At 37.7% G+C, this 17,423-nt stretch overlaps 1 protein-coding gene across 2 annotated transcripts; it reads left to right on the top strand.

Moving 5' to 3' along the window:
• The first annotated feature begins 4,332 nt into the window (after positions 1–4,332).
• On the top strand, positions 4,333–17,410 carry LOC117292481 (dynein intermediate chain 3, ciliary). 2 transcript variants are annotated; one of them, XM_033774540.1, is made up of 14 exons: positions 4,333–4,428; positions 6,115–6,332; positions 7,028–7,189; positions 7,885–8,003; positions 8,770–8,912; positions 9,656–9,769; positions 10,247–10,386; positions 10,877–10,999; positions 12,480–12,659; positions 13,022–13,065; positions 14,108–14,243; positions 15,109–15,351; positions 15,489–15,626; positions 16,057–17,410. In XM_033774540.1, the coding sequence occupies exons 2-14, from the start codon at positions 6,150–6,152 to the stop codon at positions 16,135–16,137; spliced, it is 1,806 nt and encodes a 601-aa protein (XP_033630431.1). In that variant the 5' UTR covers positions 4,333–4,428; positions 6,115–6,149; the 3' UTR covers positions 16,138–17,410. The 2 variants fall into 2 exon arrangements, with proteins under 2 accessions (XP_033630431.1, XP_033630430.1); XM_033774539.1 differs by having other exon boundaries at positions 6,111–6,332.
• Positions 17,411–17,423: the final 13 nt, after the last annotated feature.

Genomic DNA, 17,423 nt, shown 5'->3' with positions numbered 1-17,423 from the left:
TGCCTATAAAATTACCGTCATTACAAAATATCAGTAGGCCCTATATTGTGTTATATTACAAATTGAAACCAACTTTTGGAACTGAACGTCTTCACTGACATTCACATCCCTGTCTACAACACCATAGTAAGCATGTACAATATACCATATAAGTGAATATTAAAGTTTATAAAAATTTACTTAGTTTCATTTCAGTATCCCGAATGTTATATCTATAACAATATACTTAGTTTTGTTACATTACATGTAGACCTACAAGTACATGTTTGCACCAATGACCTTGGTAGAACAAATTCATTATCAACTGGTTACAGTTCCTTAAAAAACTCTTACATATCGAGGTCATATCGAGAACAATCTACTCCGCGGGAGTAGAATAAAGCAAGACATATCTCTAAGGACAAACTCTACCTGGCAAGTAGATACACACATGGTGTTACCGCAAACCAAATATATAACACTATGATTTGATTTGAATTTATGTTGATAAAAATATGTCAAAAATAAAAATTTGGCTTATTTTCACTGGGGTCCACATGAAATACCTTACAGTGTACATGGTCCTTAGAGTACACTTAGCACAGAGGGACGCCGCGGAGAGCATGCTAGTTTGTTATTAAGTTGCCTTTAAAATTACTATCATTAAAAATATCAGTAGGCCCTACTTGGTATGACGATAGAGAAAAGACGGATTTACTTACTAATTTACGTACTATAGTTGGCCTGACGGCCTCCACATGCGGTTAGTGGTACGAGTGCGGATGACTTGTGTGCACAGTAGTCACACGATGTGACAGTGTGTATACGGGTGGGTAGTGTGGTGTGATTACACGCACCACGCACAGTGTATACGGGTGTGTTTACAACAGCGTTTTTTTCGGAGTGAATAATGCGACTGCCTTGAGCAAGGCTAAGAACCACACTACAATGATTTGATTTGAAATGTGATTTGAATTTTGATAAAAAACATACATACACGACAATGGGAGAAAAGACGAAATAAGATAAATAAATTAAGAACACGTTAAAAATAGGGCACAAAAATATCCAAGGATAACCCAATAAAGCCAACATCTTTCGCTTATTTCCATTTGGGTCCCAATAATACACCTAACAACTGGTCCTTGAAGTACAGAAGGACACCACGCAGAGCATGCGAGGCTGTTGTTAAGCTGCCTATAAAATTGCTGTCATTAAAAATGTCAGTAGGCCTTATATATAGTCATGTTGTATTTACAAATTTAAGGTTTATAACATACTTAGTTTCATTTCAGTATCCGGAATTTTGACGATTGAAACCTCAACAACATGACGTATGTTGTTCACATTTTAGACCCTGACGTTGGAGTGGTAGTGTATCGGCAGCGGGAAAGGGCGCCGCAAGCGATAACCCATGGTCCCCTACACGTTCTGTGTACCAAATTAGTTCAAGACCACAGGGCACAATTTCATAGCTCTGCTTATCGCCGACTTCTGCGCTTATCGCCAATCCGCCTTTTTTTCCCTGTACATAAACATTGCCACTGTCGTAGTGCTTTTCAAAGGGAGTTTGCTTTACAAATTGACTCAAAAAAGGGAACCCTTAATGAAGAAATCATGTAAATCGTTATACACTTATAATTATTATTAACAGCGACTTTGATTGATTACAAACACATGTATAGACCTACGTACAACTACATGTTTGGTTAGTTTGCACCAATGACAACCGTGGTAAAACAACATTCCACTGATTCCAGTTCCTTAAACTTACAATATCGAGGGCACCCTGCCAAGAACCACACTATGATTTGATTTAATATTTGATTTAAATTTATTTTGATAACATGACAACATACATACATAGGCCCTACGCAATAGGAGTACCCATACTTCGACGTGGTATAGGCCTAATTGTTTACAAATTGAAACAGACGACGATTGGAACCGAACGTCTTCACTGACATTCACATAAGCTTAATTTACATCCCTATCTACAACACCATGGTAAGCATGTACACCCGTATACCATATAAGTGAATATAAAGGTTTATAACATACTTAGTTTCATTTCAGTAGCCGGAATTTTGACGATTGAAAACTCCGCAAGATGTATGGTGTTCACGCGCTTGAGACCGCTGGCTGGACATTTTAAGGTGGCGGGAAAGGGCGCCGCAAACGATAACCCATTCTACATGGTGCCCTACACGTTCTGTGTACCAAATTCGTTCAAGATCACAGGGCACAACTTCATTATCACTGTTTTGTCGCCAAATTCTGCGCTTTATCGCCAACCCACTTTTTTCCCCTGTAAATAATTGCCACTGTGTGTGTCGTAGTGCTTTTCAAATGGGATTTGTTTCTTCTGCAAAAGTTAACTAAGTACGGGGTGTAGGCCTATACCCTACATCGTCTTGAGCACTGTGTTCTTATTGCATTGCTGTCTTTTTTTGGTTGTGTCGGTTTCCAGCAGATTTTGGTCGGTGTTATGGGCCCAGTAGTTTTGGTGCGTGCATATTGTAACTACCATTTAGATGCCGGTATTAAATTTTTCTTCTGTTTTATGCAGTATGTGTGTTTTGCCTGTTGGTAATTGAAAACACACAGAAAAATTGCAAGAAAGAAAACCAACAACATCAGATGATAGTGAAGATGATCACAGAACTATAAACCGGAAACCCATCTCAAAGCATCGAAACAATCTGACCCACAATGAAAACCACCGAAATTAGCAAGAAATCGACCAAACTACATGATCCCCAATCTAGGCCTACACATTATTGTTAAATATTTGCCTTGGGGATGGAAATATGCGGGGAATTGTTATCCTTCGCTTTGCTCATACGCATGAAACATAGTTTTACTATCATATTATTCATACTCTATCGGACGACATAGTACTATATCACTGACACATTAAACCTGATTTCATAAGTATTTAATATTCAAAGCATGGGGTAGCGGCAGCCTTGACCAAGAGTTACACATAGTTTTGATCATTATGTTTTATAGCGAGTATAAAAGTAATCAATTAAGTAATAAATTAGCCACACTTCTGCTCTACTGTGGAGGATCGAGCACTGTCTTTAGGCTCTCTGACACTTCGGTCCGTCTTTGTACTTCACCTTCCATCTTTTCCTTTTTTAATATGTATATACTTCGTAAATTATTACATGAAACCATTGCCCTTTACCCGCTGGGTGTGAATCTTTGGGTAAACCTATTTAACAAAAATCTCTTATCCATAATCGGGTTGTCTGATGTCCAAGATGTGGTGTATACATAAGCGTGTTGTCTGTCTTGTGATGATCATCATGAACATTAGCATCAATCTGTCCTGGGAAAGGTGGGGACCTTAGTCAGCATTTACCTTGTGGGGTCCGGGCCCGTTTTGGGGCGCGCCCCGGGAAAATATTATTTCATAGATGCTCTCATGGTGCAATCTAAGTCTTTTCAGAGACATCTTTTGACCCTTTAAATTCATCTGACATGATTTGATATTATTACAAAAAATGCAGTACATTATACTTCGAAGTGAAACGATGCAAAATGCTATAATAAACATGCTTCTGCAATTGCCAAACATCTTCCCCCTTAAAATTGGACACTCTTGATAAACTGCTGAGGAGGTGCGTTTTCGCAACAACTGAAACCGATAACTCGATCTTTCAGTCATTGGCAAGTGATTATCAAAATAATGGTCAATTATTCAGTTATTGGTTATGGCGCGCTGCCAATGGTGGTAGCAATCAGGCTGGCGGCCTAGAAAATCGGGCCAGAAACGAGGTAGTCTTGGAACAAGACGTTATTAGCGGGGTTTTTCTTAGGATCGTAGCGCCGTGCACAGCGCACGCAACGGTGAACCGTCTAGCGCACCCCACATAGGGTGCGTTCGTTTAGCTTTCTTTTTTCCAGGACGAACGTGTTCAGATAATTATCCACGTTCGTCTTGGAAAAAAACCCACAACACATCGGGGTCGACCCAGGGAAGCTAAACAAACGCACCCAGTGTATGTACACATTGATGTTCAATAATCGCAAGGCAGCAAAGAAAAAACGCCAAGGACGTCTTGCACCAAGTCTAGAGTAGCTTCAGCTCGGTGTTATCCTCGCCCCTTGCGCTGCAGATTAGTTTTAGTCCAAGACGTCACCTCTAATACTCGTAACGTAAACGCGAAATTCCACTAGAGGGCGCAATTTACGAAAATTGTGCGGCGGGAGCGAGAGATACATCATTGGAAACGAAGTTGCACCTACTGAGAACGAGGTGGCGGTTGGCAGGGTACCTCGAAAGTAATGTGCCCTCCTCATTAAATATCAATTTGTACACATTTGACCTAAGAGCACCATACTGTTAGCTACCTTAGCAACAATTCTACACGATAAATGGTGCGACACAACGTTTGACCACAGTTTGATTGATTGAGTAAAGAACAAATCATTATTTTGGTAAGTAAATCGTAAGCAATTATCCTAGATTTCGTGAATTTAATGACAAAAACAATTTGGAAAAATAACATTTTGAACCTACTCCTGATTTTTTATAAAAACGCTTTCAATTTAATTTTTAAACATGATTGTTAAATAAACTGCAAAAGGCAAACTTGAAAACAACCCGTGTCACACAATTTCCCGAGCTCCTCAAAAGCTCAACAAAGTGAAAGTCACCCACAGGACAGTACAAAGTTGCACTAGACTACTTGTTTTTAATAAACATTGTTTAAACTTTCGTGAATTGTTGTACTTATTCCTATATAAAATGTCTTCAATTTCAAGCCCTTCTTCAAAAAAAAAATTGTATCAGGTTCTTCTTTTCTATCGCTCGACATATGGACCATGGTTATCTAGGATTCTAGGCGTACATACATTCATCTAGGCTACTTACATTCATTTTACTTTTTGTTATTATATAAGTTAGGCCTAGGCCTACTTGTACTTTTAGTTTTATTTTATTTTTTATTTTTTTTTATTAATGGTTGTTTAAACTTTTTATTTTGTTATTTTTTATTTTTAGGCTACGGATGGCCTACTTTTTATTTACTTTAAATTTAAACGATATTTGTTTTATATTTTCATAAATTGTACTTAATTTTTTTAATATTTGCTTGTAGAAAAATTTGTTAAATTGTCTAAACTTTCAAGCCCTACTTTGATTTGTTTTTGTTTTCTTTACTGGAATGATAATTATATACTATACAGAATGGTTATAAATTGAACTAATATAATTGAACTATCTGTTCAATTGTCTTAAATTTTAAACCCTAACTCTTTTAAACACAATTATTTTACTGTGCTTTAGTTTAGTGGTGATAGGCGGGTCATTAATTTTACTTGTTTTGAAATTAAAAGGAAGGTACACGTTTGGTAATTGTCAAAGACCAGTCTTCTCATCTGGTATTTCCCATCATAACCATAAAATAACAAGCCTGAGAAAATTTGTGCTCAATTGGTCATCGAAGTTGCGAGAAAATGATGAAAGAGTGAGAAATTACCTCTTTCACAAAAAATACGTTACTTCAGAGGGAGTCGTTTCCCACAATTTGTTATACTATCAACAGCTCTCCAATGCTCGTTACCAAGTCAGTTTTTAAATTAATATTTGATATGAATGAGTAATTACCAAACGTGTACCTTCCCTTTAAGGTCTTCTGTTGTTCTTAACCAACTCTTTTACACTTCTTGCAGTAGAGGGCCTCAAATAAATAATTTTTCACCATGACTTTGTGCATTGAGGAATTTATCACTCAACAAGGGAGACTTTGTAAGTGACAGAGCGACCTTGCTATGGAGCGACTTTGTAGTGGGTGACTTTGCTTGGCGCGAAATGACTGGCTCAAGTTAAAATAGGGCGCTATCACTCAGATGATTATGCGAAATGCAAAAGTTAAGTTGTTAGGTCGCATACATTAGCCATTTATGCATTTGAAAATTTAGTGCAAAGTTTGAAACTTGCAGGAGTTACTTTTGAGCACTCATTATGTGCGTAGAAAATGAATTCAGAGTCTGGGTGAGCTAAGCCCAACTTATATCAAGTTTTTTTTTATCCTTCCATGTATTTGTTTAAATTTTCTTTTCTTTTACAAAGATGAAGCTTTTCTTAAATTGAATTTCCTTTTTTAAATGTCATATAGAAAGACTGACTCAAGGGCACAGCCCGATCTTCTTCAATCATGGAGATAGTTTACGTATACACCAAGAAGCGGAGTGAGTTTGGCCGGCAATGCAACTTTTCGGACCGGCCGGCTGAACTTCACGTTGACATCTTGCCCGACGAGAGCCTAGCGTCGAATTTCATCGAGAAGAATCCTGTGGACAGAGGTATTCAGTGTGTCCAGGAGATGTCTGAACATGAGGTAAGTAAAAGCATCCAATAGTTATAAGATGGGATGTTATTAGGGTGGCAATTACAAGGCACAGCACCAGTTTATCTCCAGGACGTAGTTCACAGGACCTAGCAACATATGATATCATGTTATAGAAAGGCCTGTATCACTCAAAACCGCAGTGAATGACGCTGAATGGTCAGGCTTTTCACTATTACAGTAGTACAGTACTAACATTGAGTACTTTCCAATAGATGTTAAATTTGAATCTGGGATATAGAATATTAATTTTAGTTTTTATCCTTCACCGATGTGTGTTAGAACTGTATACTCAGAACTTTCCTGAGTCCTGTGAAAAAAAATTACCGGCATATTACTTGGGTTGGATTCAAACCTACGACCTTTGCTATTCTAGAGCAGTGTCATATCGACTAATCCACTGAGATTGCCCGGTAGCTAGAGGCAATTTGAATCTTATGTTTTAGCAGCGGGTACCGCATCTATTGACAAAGAATAAAGTCACCCAAGCGTGCCGGTGGCTGGTCAGTGCGGGCAGGCCAAGTTTGAGGCAGTCTTGAGTCTGCTGTTCTGTACGACATCTGTCCTCTACATCTTTATTCAGCCAGAACCCATGAACTCGCCCTGTAGCCAACGCTATACAACAAGATGTTAATTTTGCTTCAGGGATAAAGAATATTATTATTATTATTTTTTTACCCTTTCAGATAAACACAGAGAGATTTGAGACAGAGACAAGAGGCATTAACCATGTGGAAGGAGGCTGGCCTAAGGACATCAACCCGCAGGAAGTTGAGCAGGTCATCAGGTTCCGCAAGAAGGTGGAGAAGGATGAGACGTACATCAACACAATCTCGCAACTGGCTACGGTTGGTCAAGCTCAGTGTTTCTTCTTCCAATCTTTTTTAAAGATAACGCTGTCATTTGTCAAGAGTTTTTTCCAAATTTGTGGGCCTTTTTTTTTTAATATGACGTTACCATTTAAATACCTGTCCCACAAAAAACGAAAAAATATGCCATGATGTTTCCGTGAAACACCACAAACGGTAGATGAAAAAGTGTATATTCAAAATTCTTGTCTCCAATGATTCAACTTTACACGCAGGCAAAAGCGCAGACTGGCGGTACCACACATTCTGTACAAAGAGATTTAATCCCGCTCGTTAATCGGTCGTCCAGCTGGAGGTCTCATATCTTTTTATTTCCACTGGCCGAACAGGGGCATTGTCAGAGTATTCTTTTGTTACTCTGCGGTTTTGCGGGTCGTTCAAGCTCCTTCTCTTTTTCTCCTTGTCTCGACTAAGGACAAGTTACACGTCCTAACTTAGGACTACCCATCATACCTTTTTTGTATCTCCTAGGACTAGTCCTAACTTTTGTGAAAACATCCCCTGATCATCCAAATTTACTTTTGAATATTTGTAATTGGTTTTAGCTCAAAGATATGGTCATCTACTCCAAAGTTATTCCCAAGTAAAGATGATGATTGCGCTAAGTTTTGTTCTCTGTCAGTCTGTTGTATTCCTAATCACGATGTTTAATTGGTTTCCACCCCTACATGCAGACAATGGAGCATTGTATTCGACAGAACAATGCCATCAATATCTATGAAGATTATTTCTCTGATCTAGCCATTGAGGAAACAGAGGAGACTCCATCCGCTAAGACCATAAACGTCTTCAGGTGAGTTACAGTGGATGGCATTTGTTAAGGCACTGGACACTATTGGTAATTACTCAAAACAATTGTTCGCATACAAACTTACTTGAATGAGCAACGGAGAGCTGTTGATAGTATAAAACAGTGTGAGAAACAGCTCCCTCAGAAGCAATGTAGTTTGTGAGAAAGAGGTAATTTCTAACTCAAATAATAAAAGACTTCAGCTGATGAAGCCTTTCATTATGCATCTGAAATCACACAAAGTAATGCGAAGAATCAAGCTGAAAACGGGTAAATATGCAACCCTATTAATCTGTAGGTCTTCGGTGTATAAAGAACTGTTTTTAGACTTCATCTTGCACACAGGAAAAACTTTATATATCAAGTATACTCGATATAAAAGTTTTGATATATTGGTTATTAAAAAAAACTGACATCGATGGTCATTAGCTGGCAGTGTAAGCACTTTATATTATCCACCATATATAAAACTGTAGAAGTTTGAAATCGATTGCTGTTCTGGTTCACAAGAAAAAAAAGTGAAAAACCGATGACATGTTTTGCGCGACATTGATGTAAAAAAAAATGAATAAAACGCTCACTGATGGATTTACTCCAAACAGAAAATTAGTTTTATTTATTTCTCATCAAATATGACATTTCAGACAGAAATATGTCAAGTGATGTTTTCTACTATCATCATCATCAAACCATGTAAGATTTATGTAATATCTTAGACAAGTTTGTTTCTTACAAATTCTGTAATGTTCCTTCAAAATGTCTTCCACAGAGACCCAAATGAAATAAAGCGCACAGCTACTCACCTCTCCTGGTATCCTGACGGTGCTCGTAAACTGGCTGTAGCTTACTCCAACCTGGAATTCCAAAGAGCATCGGCCGAGACAAGTCTAGATTCTTATATCTGGGATATTGGTAAGAAACCACTTTCTTTGCAGGCACCAGACTTAACCTTAGAGTTCTTAAGTGGTGTATGAAGCTTTGCATGGTGTGCTTCTCAATAAACACATGGGATAATTTCATAGAGCTGCTCAAGCAGAAAATACTGCTTACAAAATCCCTGCTTAGCAGTCATGACCAGGTGCAGTAGAACACTCAGACACAACAATTCACTTACACTTTATCAGGCAGATAAACAAAAACTATTATTAAAAGCAGTATAAGTAATTATTTATGTTTTACCATGAAAATTATGAAATACAATGCGCACCAGAGTAATGGACCATATGCATTGATGTCATTGCACCGCGATCTCAGAGGGTGAAATGATAATGAAACAAAAGAAATCACATGTCAATGTATGAACTGTGCACACAATGGGACAATGGGCTTTCTTCTTTTGAACTCTAGTTGAGGTCGCCCGACTCAGTTGGCGTCATGAGCATAGACTTTATCGCAAATACTCTGTACGCGCACTGTAAGCGTGGAATGAGGTGCATGCTGGTCTTGCTAGTGATTAAGTTTGATGCACCTCAATCAACAGTTACGCTTGCGCAATGGGTATTTTGCGAAAAAGGTCTATAAGGTCTATAGTGATGTAGAAAATTTTACAGACATGCCTTAGCACACAAATTCATCCCAAAACCTTTTCGGACAAAACACAGTACATGTATTTCTTTTTACTATTATTACTCACTGATTTTTTTTCCTGGACACAGAAAATCCCAATAAGCCAGAGACAACTCTGAAGCCAGTTTCTCCGCTAGTGTGCTTGGAGTACAACCCTAAAGATGTGCATGTACTGATAGGGGGCTGTTACAATGGGCAGATCGGTGAGTGACGTTTAGAAGACAAACTTTCTGATTGCTAACTATGACAAACAAATAATTTGATTAGTTTGAACTCTTTCAGTGCTAAGATTGTACATTCTATTTTATGTATTCTGACAGTGCATTATTGAACATGTGCAACTTATTTTATTAAAAAGTGTTGTCAATTGTATATGTATGACCCATTAATATTCATGTTATCAAAAGAGGGCATTTTCACGCAAGAAATACAATTGAACTTGGGATGTCCCAAGGCACCACCAATCAGCAAGACACAGTCTCATTATTTGTTTCCTTGAAGAAACAGGTCCAGCAGGTTTTCAAATGTATGTTAGACTTGCTTGGTCTACACGCAAGACATAGGATCTCAGTATCAGCAGTCATAGCTTATTAGCAGGGTTATCTTAACCCCGCTTTAAAAAAAAGCCAACAATCTGGAGACATGTTGTTAAATTGTCTTTGTTTCCTCCTTGTAAATAGCATTTTGGGACACGAGGAAGGGCTCACAGGCTGTTGAAATGTCCCCTGTTGAGCACAGCCACCACGATCCCGTCTATAAGACGATCTGGTTGCAATCCAAGACAGGCACGGAATGTTTCTCTGCATCAACTGACGGACAGGTAAGAACAACAATTTTAATCAAAGTATGGTCAACAATTTTTCAAGTTAAAATTGAAACTTTGCACGATGGAGATCACTGCGTTTGTACAGAATCAGAGGATAGGCCCAGTTGTTGCACCACTAGTTCTAGATCACCAAGACACCATGTACAGAATCAGCAAATAGCTTATACATTTAAACGATGTGTAGTTTTTAATTTTGATCAGTGTCTGGTTTTTATTGGGACCATGATTTGTCCAATGTAACCTTAGATGATGTATGTATTATTATTGTTTCAAATGTCTGTACTGCTGTTTACTTTTGTGAGATGTACTTTTGTTGACTTTTGATGTCAACATGTGCCATTAAGTTTTTAAAACTGCAATAAATGTTGTGCAATACATGATTTTAATATACCATTTTGAACTGAAATGAATTGAAAACAAGATTTTTACCTCTCTGTCCGTTTTGTGGATTAATATAATAAAACACTTCCTACTTTTTTCACAGGTTCTGTGGTGGGATACACGTAAACTTGGCGAGCCCACAGAGAAACTGGTGATGGATCCCAACAAGAAAGGCAACATGGAGAATGCGCAGGGAGTCATATCACTGGAATATGAACCTACTGTTGTAAGTATCAAAGTTTTTTTTAACCTTCTATTGAATACTTGCACCAACATCAGACATGTACGTGGCTACTGCTGGCATGATATTCTTGCAAGTCAGTCTTCTGATTAATGGCCTGAAAGGTATATTGTATTACAATTTGCTACTTTATTCCAGGCGCCAAATATCATGCCTGCTACTGTCTGCCACGCTGTCAATTTTGGAAGTAAAATTGCACAAATTATGGTAGCTTGTAAACGCTGCAGTGCCTAAAATGTGCATTTCACTAGTACAACTCACTGGACCTTAACTCTCCAATTGGCGCAACCAAGATAATTGTAATGATGATGTCGGGTGAATTCAGTCAATAGAGCTTACTTTTGTGACCTCAAAGCCACAAATGTCCCCAACCTTGGTGTGCAGAAGTACAGCCGGCGTCCATCACTACAAAAGAAATGTATTTATTGTTTAGTACAATAATTATTGCTTGCAAATTACCAATGTCAGTGATTAAACAATTTTGCCGCACAAATATTTGTATTGAAAGCTTGCAAAGGGCACCACAGCAAAAGCACAGGGCAATTGCTCTGGGTGCCATGGGCTAATTTGAGATCGAGTACACATGTTCTTTTTCTTTTAAAGTTTGAATATTTGATTGAAATATGCCAACTTGTGCCAATCCATTTATATATTATTTTGTGATACTTAAGGCCGTCCATACAAAATAGTGCAGGTCAGTGTCTATAAACTAAGATGCTTTGTTTTGTTATAATGTGTGCATTTCGTTTTTGTGCTATTTATTGTACCCTGCAGATACTTTATATATTTTGAGTTGTGATGGGATATTTAAAACTTTGTGACTGTTGTCTTTGTATTTGTCTCTTTTATATTTCCCCTATTCCAGGTTTTCATTCAATGTTTTGCTTGTGAATACTTTTTATCTTTGTTCACAAATACTTTGTATTTTTTATTTTTGCTTGTTTTTACATGTATGTAAAATGCTCAGAGGCCTTTGGGCACCGGGCACTTTATGAAGTGTTTTACTCTTAAGTTTTAATATTAGTAGTAGTAGTAGTAGTAGTAGTAGCAGAAGTAGTAGCAGTAGTAACTTAGAAAGGTCTGTTCTTCAACCAACATATGCCCTTCTTCTGGGCACAGGACAATATATGTTATATTATGTAGTTCATCCGTTCAGATGTCACTATTATCAGTTTTAATGATTATTCTTTCTACTTTAGTTTTATTTCCGATGTTTTTGCCCTGTTATTAATGTAGCCTACTAAAGTCTATTAATGCCTAGACCATTATGTAGATCTGCTCTCGTTCACGATAAAATGATATATATAAACAGAATAATTTGACGATTACATTGGCCACGTAATTGCCAAAACAATCAGGAAAACAAATAGTTGTAAACTTCTGCTTATCAGAGGAAAAAAAATACATTCTTGTTTAATACAAATCAAATAAAAGTTATATTGTTCATAATTTCTCAATTGTTTAGCCGACAAAGTTCATGGTGGGCACTGAGCAAGGAACAATCATCTCCTGCAACCGAAAAGCCAAGACGCCTGCCGAGAAAATTGTGGCCATCTACAAAGAGCACATCGGACCCGTCTACTGTCTCCAGAGAAATCCTTTCTTTCCAAAGAACTTCCTGACAGTAGGAGACTGGACAGCTAGGGTAAGGTTTTTGTCCTTTTCTGTTTTTTTGATAGATTATAGAAAGCAGTCATTGAAAAGGCAAGCAAAATTTCAAGGACTTCTAACAGCAATCTGGTTTTTTTTTTATTAATATAATATTAAACTTTTGGATTTATACTTTTACGGCGTGTTTATGCAATTTTAAATGTATACTGTGTTTTTTTTTTAGTGACCTAGGGTTTTTACTTGTTGTGTGGTTTCAGTCTATGGTATAATAAACTAACTATTTGTTTACTGATTTAATGGTTTACTTTGTTCAATTTTTTGTACGGGGTTATGAGATTTTATGTAAAAACTATAGAATAAATTATTATTATTATTAATTGTTTTTTTCTTTTTCAGATTTGGTCAGAAGATGTAAGGGACTCCTCTATTATGTGGACCAAGTAAGTAGCTAGAGCTTCACAGAATATTTAAAGAGTCGTACAATTAGGCATCAAACTAACAAGGATTTGGCACTTTGTAAGACTCCATTTATTATGCATAAATACCAAAGACAGTTTATACATTCGGATTGGTCGAAAAAAATGATTACATGTCCATGGTTAAACCTGTGGTAAAGACATTGCAAAAAGTGTTTGAACATGTGCGTAATGGCTCACAAGGTTATGCAGGCACCTATTTATGCATAATGCCTTTGGCTCAGTCCTTTATAATAATAATAATAAAAATTTATACGCTTATTATGCGCCAGTTTTATAAAAAATATGGTCAGATGCGCATACAACAATATACAGATATTAACAATAATTTAAACAGATTTAAAAGGGTGATTACACTGAAAATTACGAGCACAATAGTTAAAATCAAACAACAGAAATGAAACCACAGTCGGCAAAAGGCCACGTAAAAGTCTAGTAAAAGCCTGGCGGAATAAATGGGTTTTGAGCAATGTTTTGAAGGTATCGGTATTGTTGGCGATCCTGATTGCATGTGGGAGAGCATTCCAAAGTTTATGTGCAACACACTTTATGATCACAGTCCTGATGGTTTTCAACAGCCATCTAAGGCCGATTCACTACTCTCTTGCTTTGCTTGCTTTGCTTGGGCTGAGTGACGCCTAGAATTAAGATGGTTCTCCGTGCCTTTCTGTTCCCCCTTGTCGACTTCTGACTCCAGACCAGTGTCCATTTTAAGAATGTCAGTGTAGGTTAGTGCAGGTCTACCAGGTTTCCTCCTCCCATGCTTGGGGGTAAATAGAACAGTTTTGGATACTGGTTCATCTTTGCTCATGTAGCAGCGGCTAGCAAAATGCATCCTTTTCTGCTTGATTTTTGTAGAGAGCTTGGGTAATCCCATGTAGGACTTTGTTGGTCATATTATGTTGACCTTAATGTTGACCCAGTGGATGTTAAGCGCAGTTTTTAAAGCCTTGTGTAGCACTTGTTTATCTGCTATTCCCTTATTAAAATATATTTGTTCATTCAGGTACCACATGTCGTACATGACTGATGGTTGCTGGAGTCCTGTCAGACCAGCCGTGTTCTTCACAACTAAGATGGACGGAACCCTGGATGTATGGGATTATCTCTTCAAACAGAACGACCCAACACTTAGCCTCCAGGTATGTAGTAATCCCATTAGGATTTCATAAAACTGTTAAACAGAATTTTCTGCTGAGCAAATTTATATGCTTAGCATGAAGTTAGTTGAGTACCAGTCACAGCAATGGTAAATGTACGGTATTATGTCTGGTCACCTTTTTTGCTTAGCAAGATTTATTTGTGGTAAGCAAGTTTTTGTGCTTACATGCTTTAGGAAATTTGGCCCTGATAGGTTGGCAGGTAGTATTTGTCCTCACAGTCCACCTCTAGTATGGGTAAATCTAAATTATTTGTTTGTCTCCAAGTCAATCATCTACTCTCCAAATGGTCGGTAATATTTGGTGTCATCGCTGTCGGTATGCCAGATTTCTTCATGTTTGTTTTGCATCGTCCCACCTCTGTTCGGAGTCTGTTGAGGAACTTCCATGTTCTCCAGTCCTGCCTTTGTCCAGGGGGTAGCTGTGCATTAGTTGAGAGGGGCAGCTTCTTGTGATGGTGACCGCGATGCACCTCTTCTCCCACAGTGCAAGTCTGGCCACCTCAGAATCATTGTATATATTCTTTATTCCTTTAAATCGTTTGCAGTACCCGCTGCTAAAACATAGGATTCGAACTGCCTCTAGCTACCGGGCAATCTCGGTGGTCTAGTTGGTATGACACTGCTCTAGAATTGCAAAGGTCGTGGGTTCGAATCCCACCCGAGTAAAATGCCTGTGATTTTTTCACAGGACTCGGGAAAGTACTGAGTATACAGTGCTACACACATCGATGTATGTGGGTAAAAACCAAAAATTAATATTCTTTATTCCTATTATGCAATGGATAACATCCATTAACATGACCCTTTGTAATACTCAACACTCTCTCTGATTTGATGTTCCTCAGGTGTGCGATGAAGCCCTTCACAGTTTAAGGGTCCAGGACCAGGGCCACCTGATTGCCACCGGTTCCCACACCGGTACCACCACCCTCCTGGAGCTGTCCAGTAGTCTGTGCACCATGCAGCGCAATGAGAAAGCCCTGGTGACCGCCATGTTTGATCGGGAGACCAAACGGGAGAAGATTCTAGAGTCGAGACAGAGAGAGCTGAGGCTGAAGAGAGCTGGTACAAGTGCAGCTGGCAATGAGGTATGCATTGTGGAATTTCAAGTTTAATTAAATTTAATGTATTTAATTCTGATCAAGTTTCAGTTCCCGAACCTTTCATCGACCCATACTTGAGTTTCTTGTTTTGTTTCTGGTTTTGTTTCTGGTCTGGTTTACAGGATGACGAAGCCAACAATGATGAGGAAGAGGACCTTGTGGAGTCAGCAGAGAAAGATTTCTTCTACATGATCAACGCTGATAAGAAGAAGCAAGCGGCAAAGAACGCCAAAGCAAACCAGGCTAACAAAGATGTTGATGTAAGTCAAATTTTTTAAAAGCCGAAAATACAATAAAAATAACTTTTAGGTTTTGGAAGATGAAAAGCATAAAAACATTAAGCATTTCCAAACTGAAAATCTTGCAGTTTGAAGTTAGTTTCAAAGACTATTTCTGCTTCTTGTGGTTAAGAAAAGTGCAAATTATCTTAGGGTAAACCATGCCCGTCATGTGGCAGGGTTTTCCCCAAAATGTATTTGACACACTCTTTTTCTTTTGTATGAAAGACCCCAAAAAAAACAAAAAAACTCCCACTACCTTTTTATCCCATTTTAAAGTATAAATACTAGGACTGCTCATAAGATATTAGAAGGTACTTGTTTTAAAAGATGTCAAATTGTGTGTAAGTACTCTATACTCAATACTTGTTGTTATAAATGATTATGTTCTCATTATTTTCTTTTTTTTCAGAATACCATCATTGAAGAGAACGGGGATGAAGACGGAGAGAAGAAAGACACAGAGAACGGCGAAAAAGAGGACAAAGAATGATGACCTAACCCCTGACCTTTAAGACTCAACCTTTGACTCCATACATGTTTTGTATTTACATGTGGACAGATTTGCAAATAGTTCAACCTTTTGCCAGACCTCAGTTCGTGTGTAAAGGGCCCAATTTCATAGAGCTTTAAGCACAACGAAATTATGCTTACCTAGAAGGGTTACCAGCCAAACTACCTTTTTGTAGGTACAATGGGTGACTGGTATCCTACTCATTTCTGCTTAGAAGAAAATTTTTAAGCAAAATGTTCAGCTTAAACAGCTCTTTGAATTTGGCCTAGAAACGTTTATGAAAAATTATGAACCTTATAAGCAATGGTATAAATAAGGTGTCATTTGTTGTTTGTCTTAAATGCTAGACATGGCAGTATGTTTTTTATACTTGATTGTACATAAGTTTACAATTGTTTGTGTAACCAAAAAACTTTTTAAATTTGTCTGTTGCAGGGGTGTATATATTTCCATGAATTAAGAGTGTTTCCACTTCTGAGTTATGCTAAAAAAAAATTAAAGAGACTAAAATCTTCTTTGCTTGATTCAGGCTGATTGTAGTCTAGTTAGGATTGGGTTCTCAGTCCCTACCTGATTGTGTGGGTTTAACCAACGGTACAGTCTTTCCCCCACATCTTAAAATTTATATCTTCAGTGTTTTCAAACAAGTTGATTTACTGGCATTATTTCCGTTTTCTTTGGAATTTTTTTGCCACAGTGTTCACACATTTACAAGGTTTCTACAACCATTATTGTTTTGACCTTAAAACTGTTCAGGGCTTTTTCTTCAATATTATTTTGTTTTCCAAATTTCAAATGGTTGCTAACTGTCAATTAACTTTGTTCGCATGATGTCGTTTGAGTAGGGAGCCCTTGGCTAGAGGTCAAAAGAAGGTTGCTCATTGGCCCATCATGTGCGTCGTGCGTACTAAGATGTGCGCTTTTCATTGATTCGTCATCGTTCCTACGTATAAGATGGCGGCATGATGACATCTAAGCAAACGGATTAACCATCTTTGTCCCCTTCCCATCATGTTTATTTTTAATGATTGAAATCATTATGTATTGCACCAACAAGCACTGCCTTTAGACACCAGCTTTGCAAATAACCGTCCATGTACATAATATGTATTTCATAATATGCATTTACAAAAAATAAAACCATTAAAAAAAAATGTATTCAAATAATTTAATGTTGTATAAAATACTATAATTGTATTCTGTGTTGAAAGACAGAAATAAAGTATTCAGGACTGACAAAATTCATTTAAATTCAAACGAGTTTT

The sequence above is a fragment of the Asterias rubens genome, chromosome 7 (assembly GCF_902459465.1).
Source record: "Asterias rubens chromosome 7, eAstRub1.3, whole genome shotgun sequence".
NCBI classification, from domain to species: Eukaryota; Metazoa; Echinodermata; class Asteroidea; order Forcipulatida; family Asteriidae; genus Asterias; species Asterias rubens.
The sequence above is the reverse complement of the archived record's forward strand: the minus strand, read 5'-3'. Positions and strand labels throughout refer to the sequence as shown.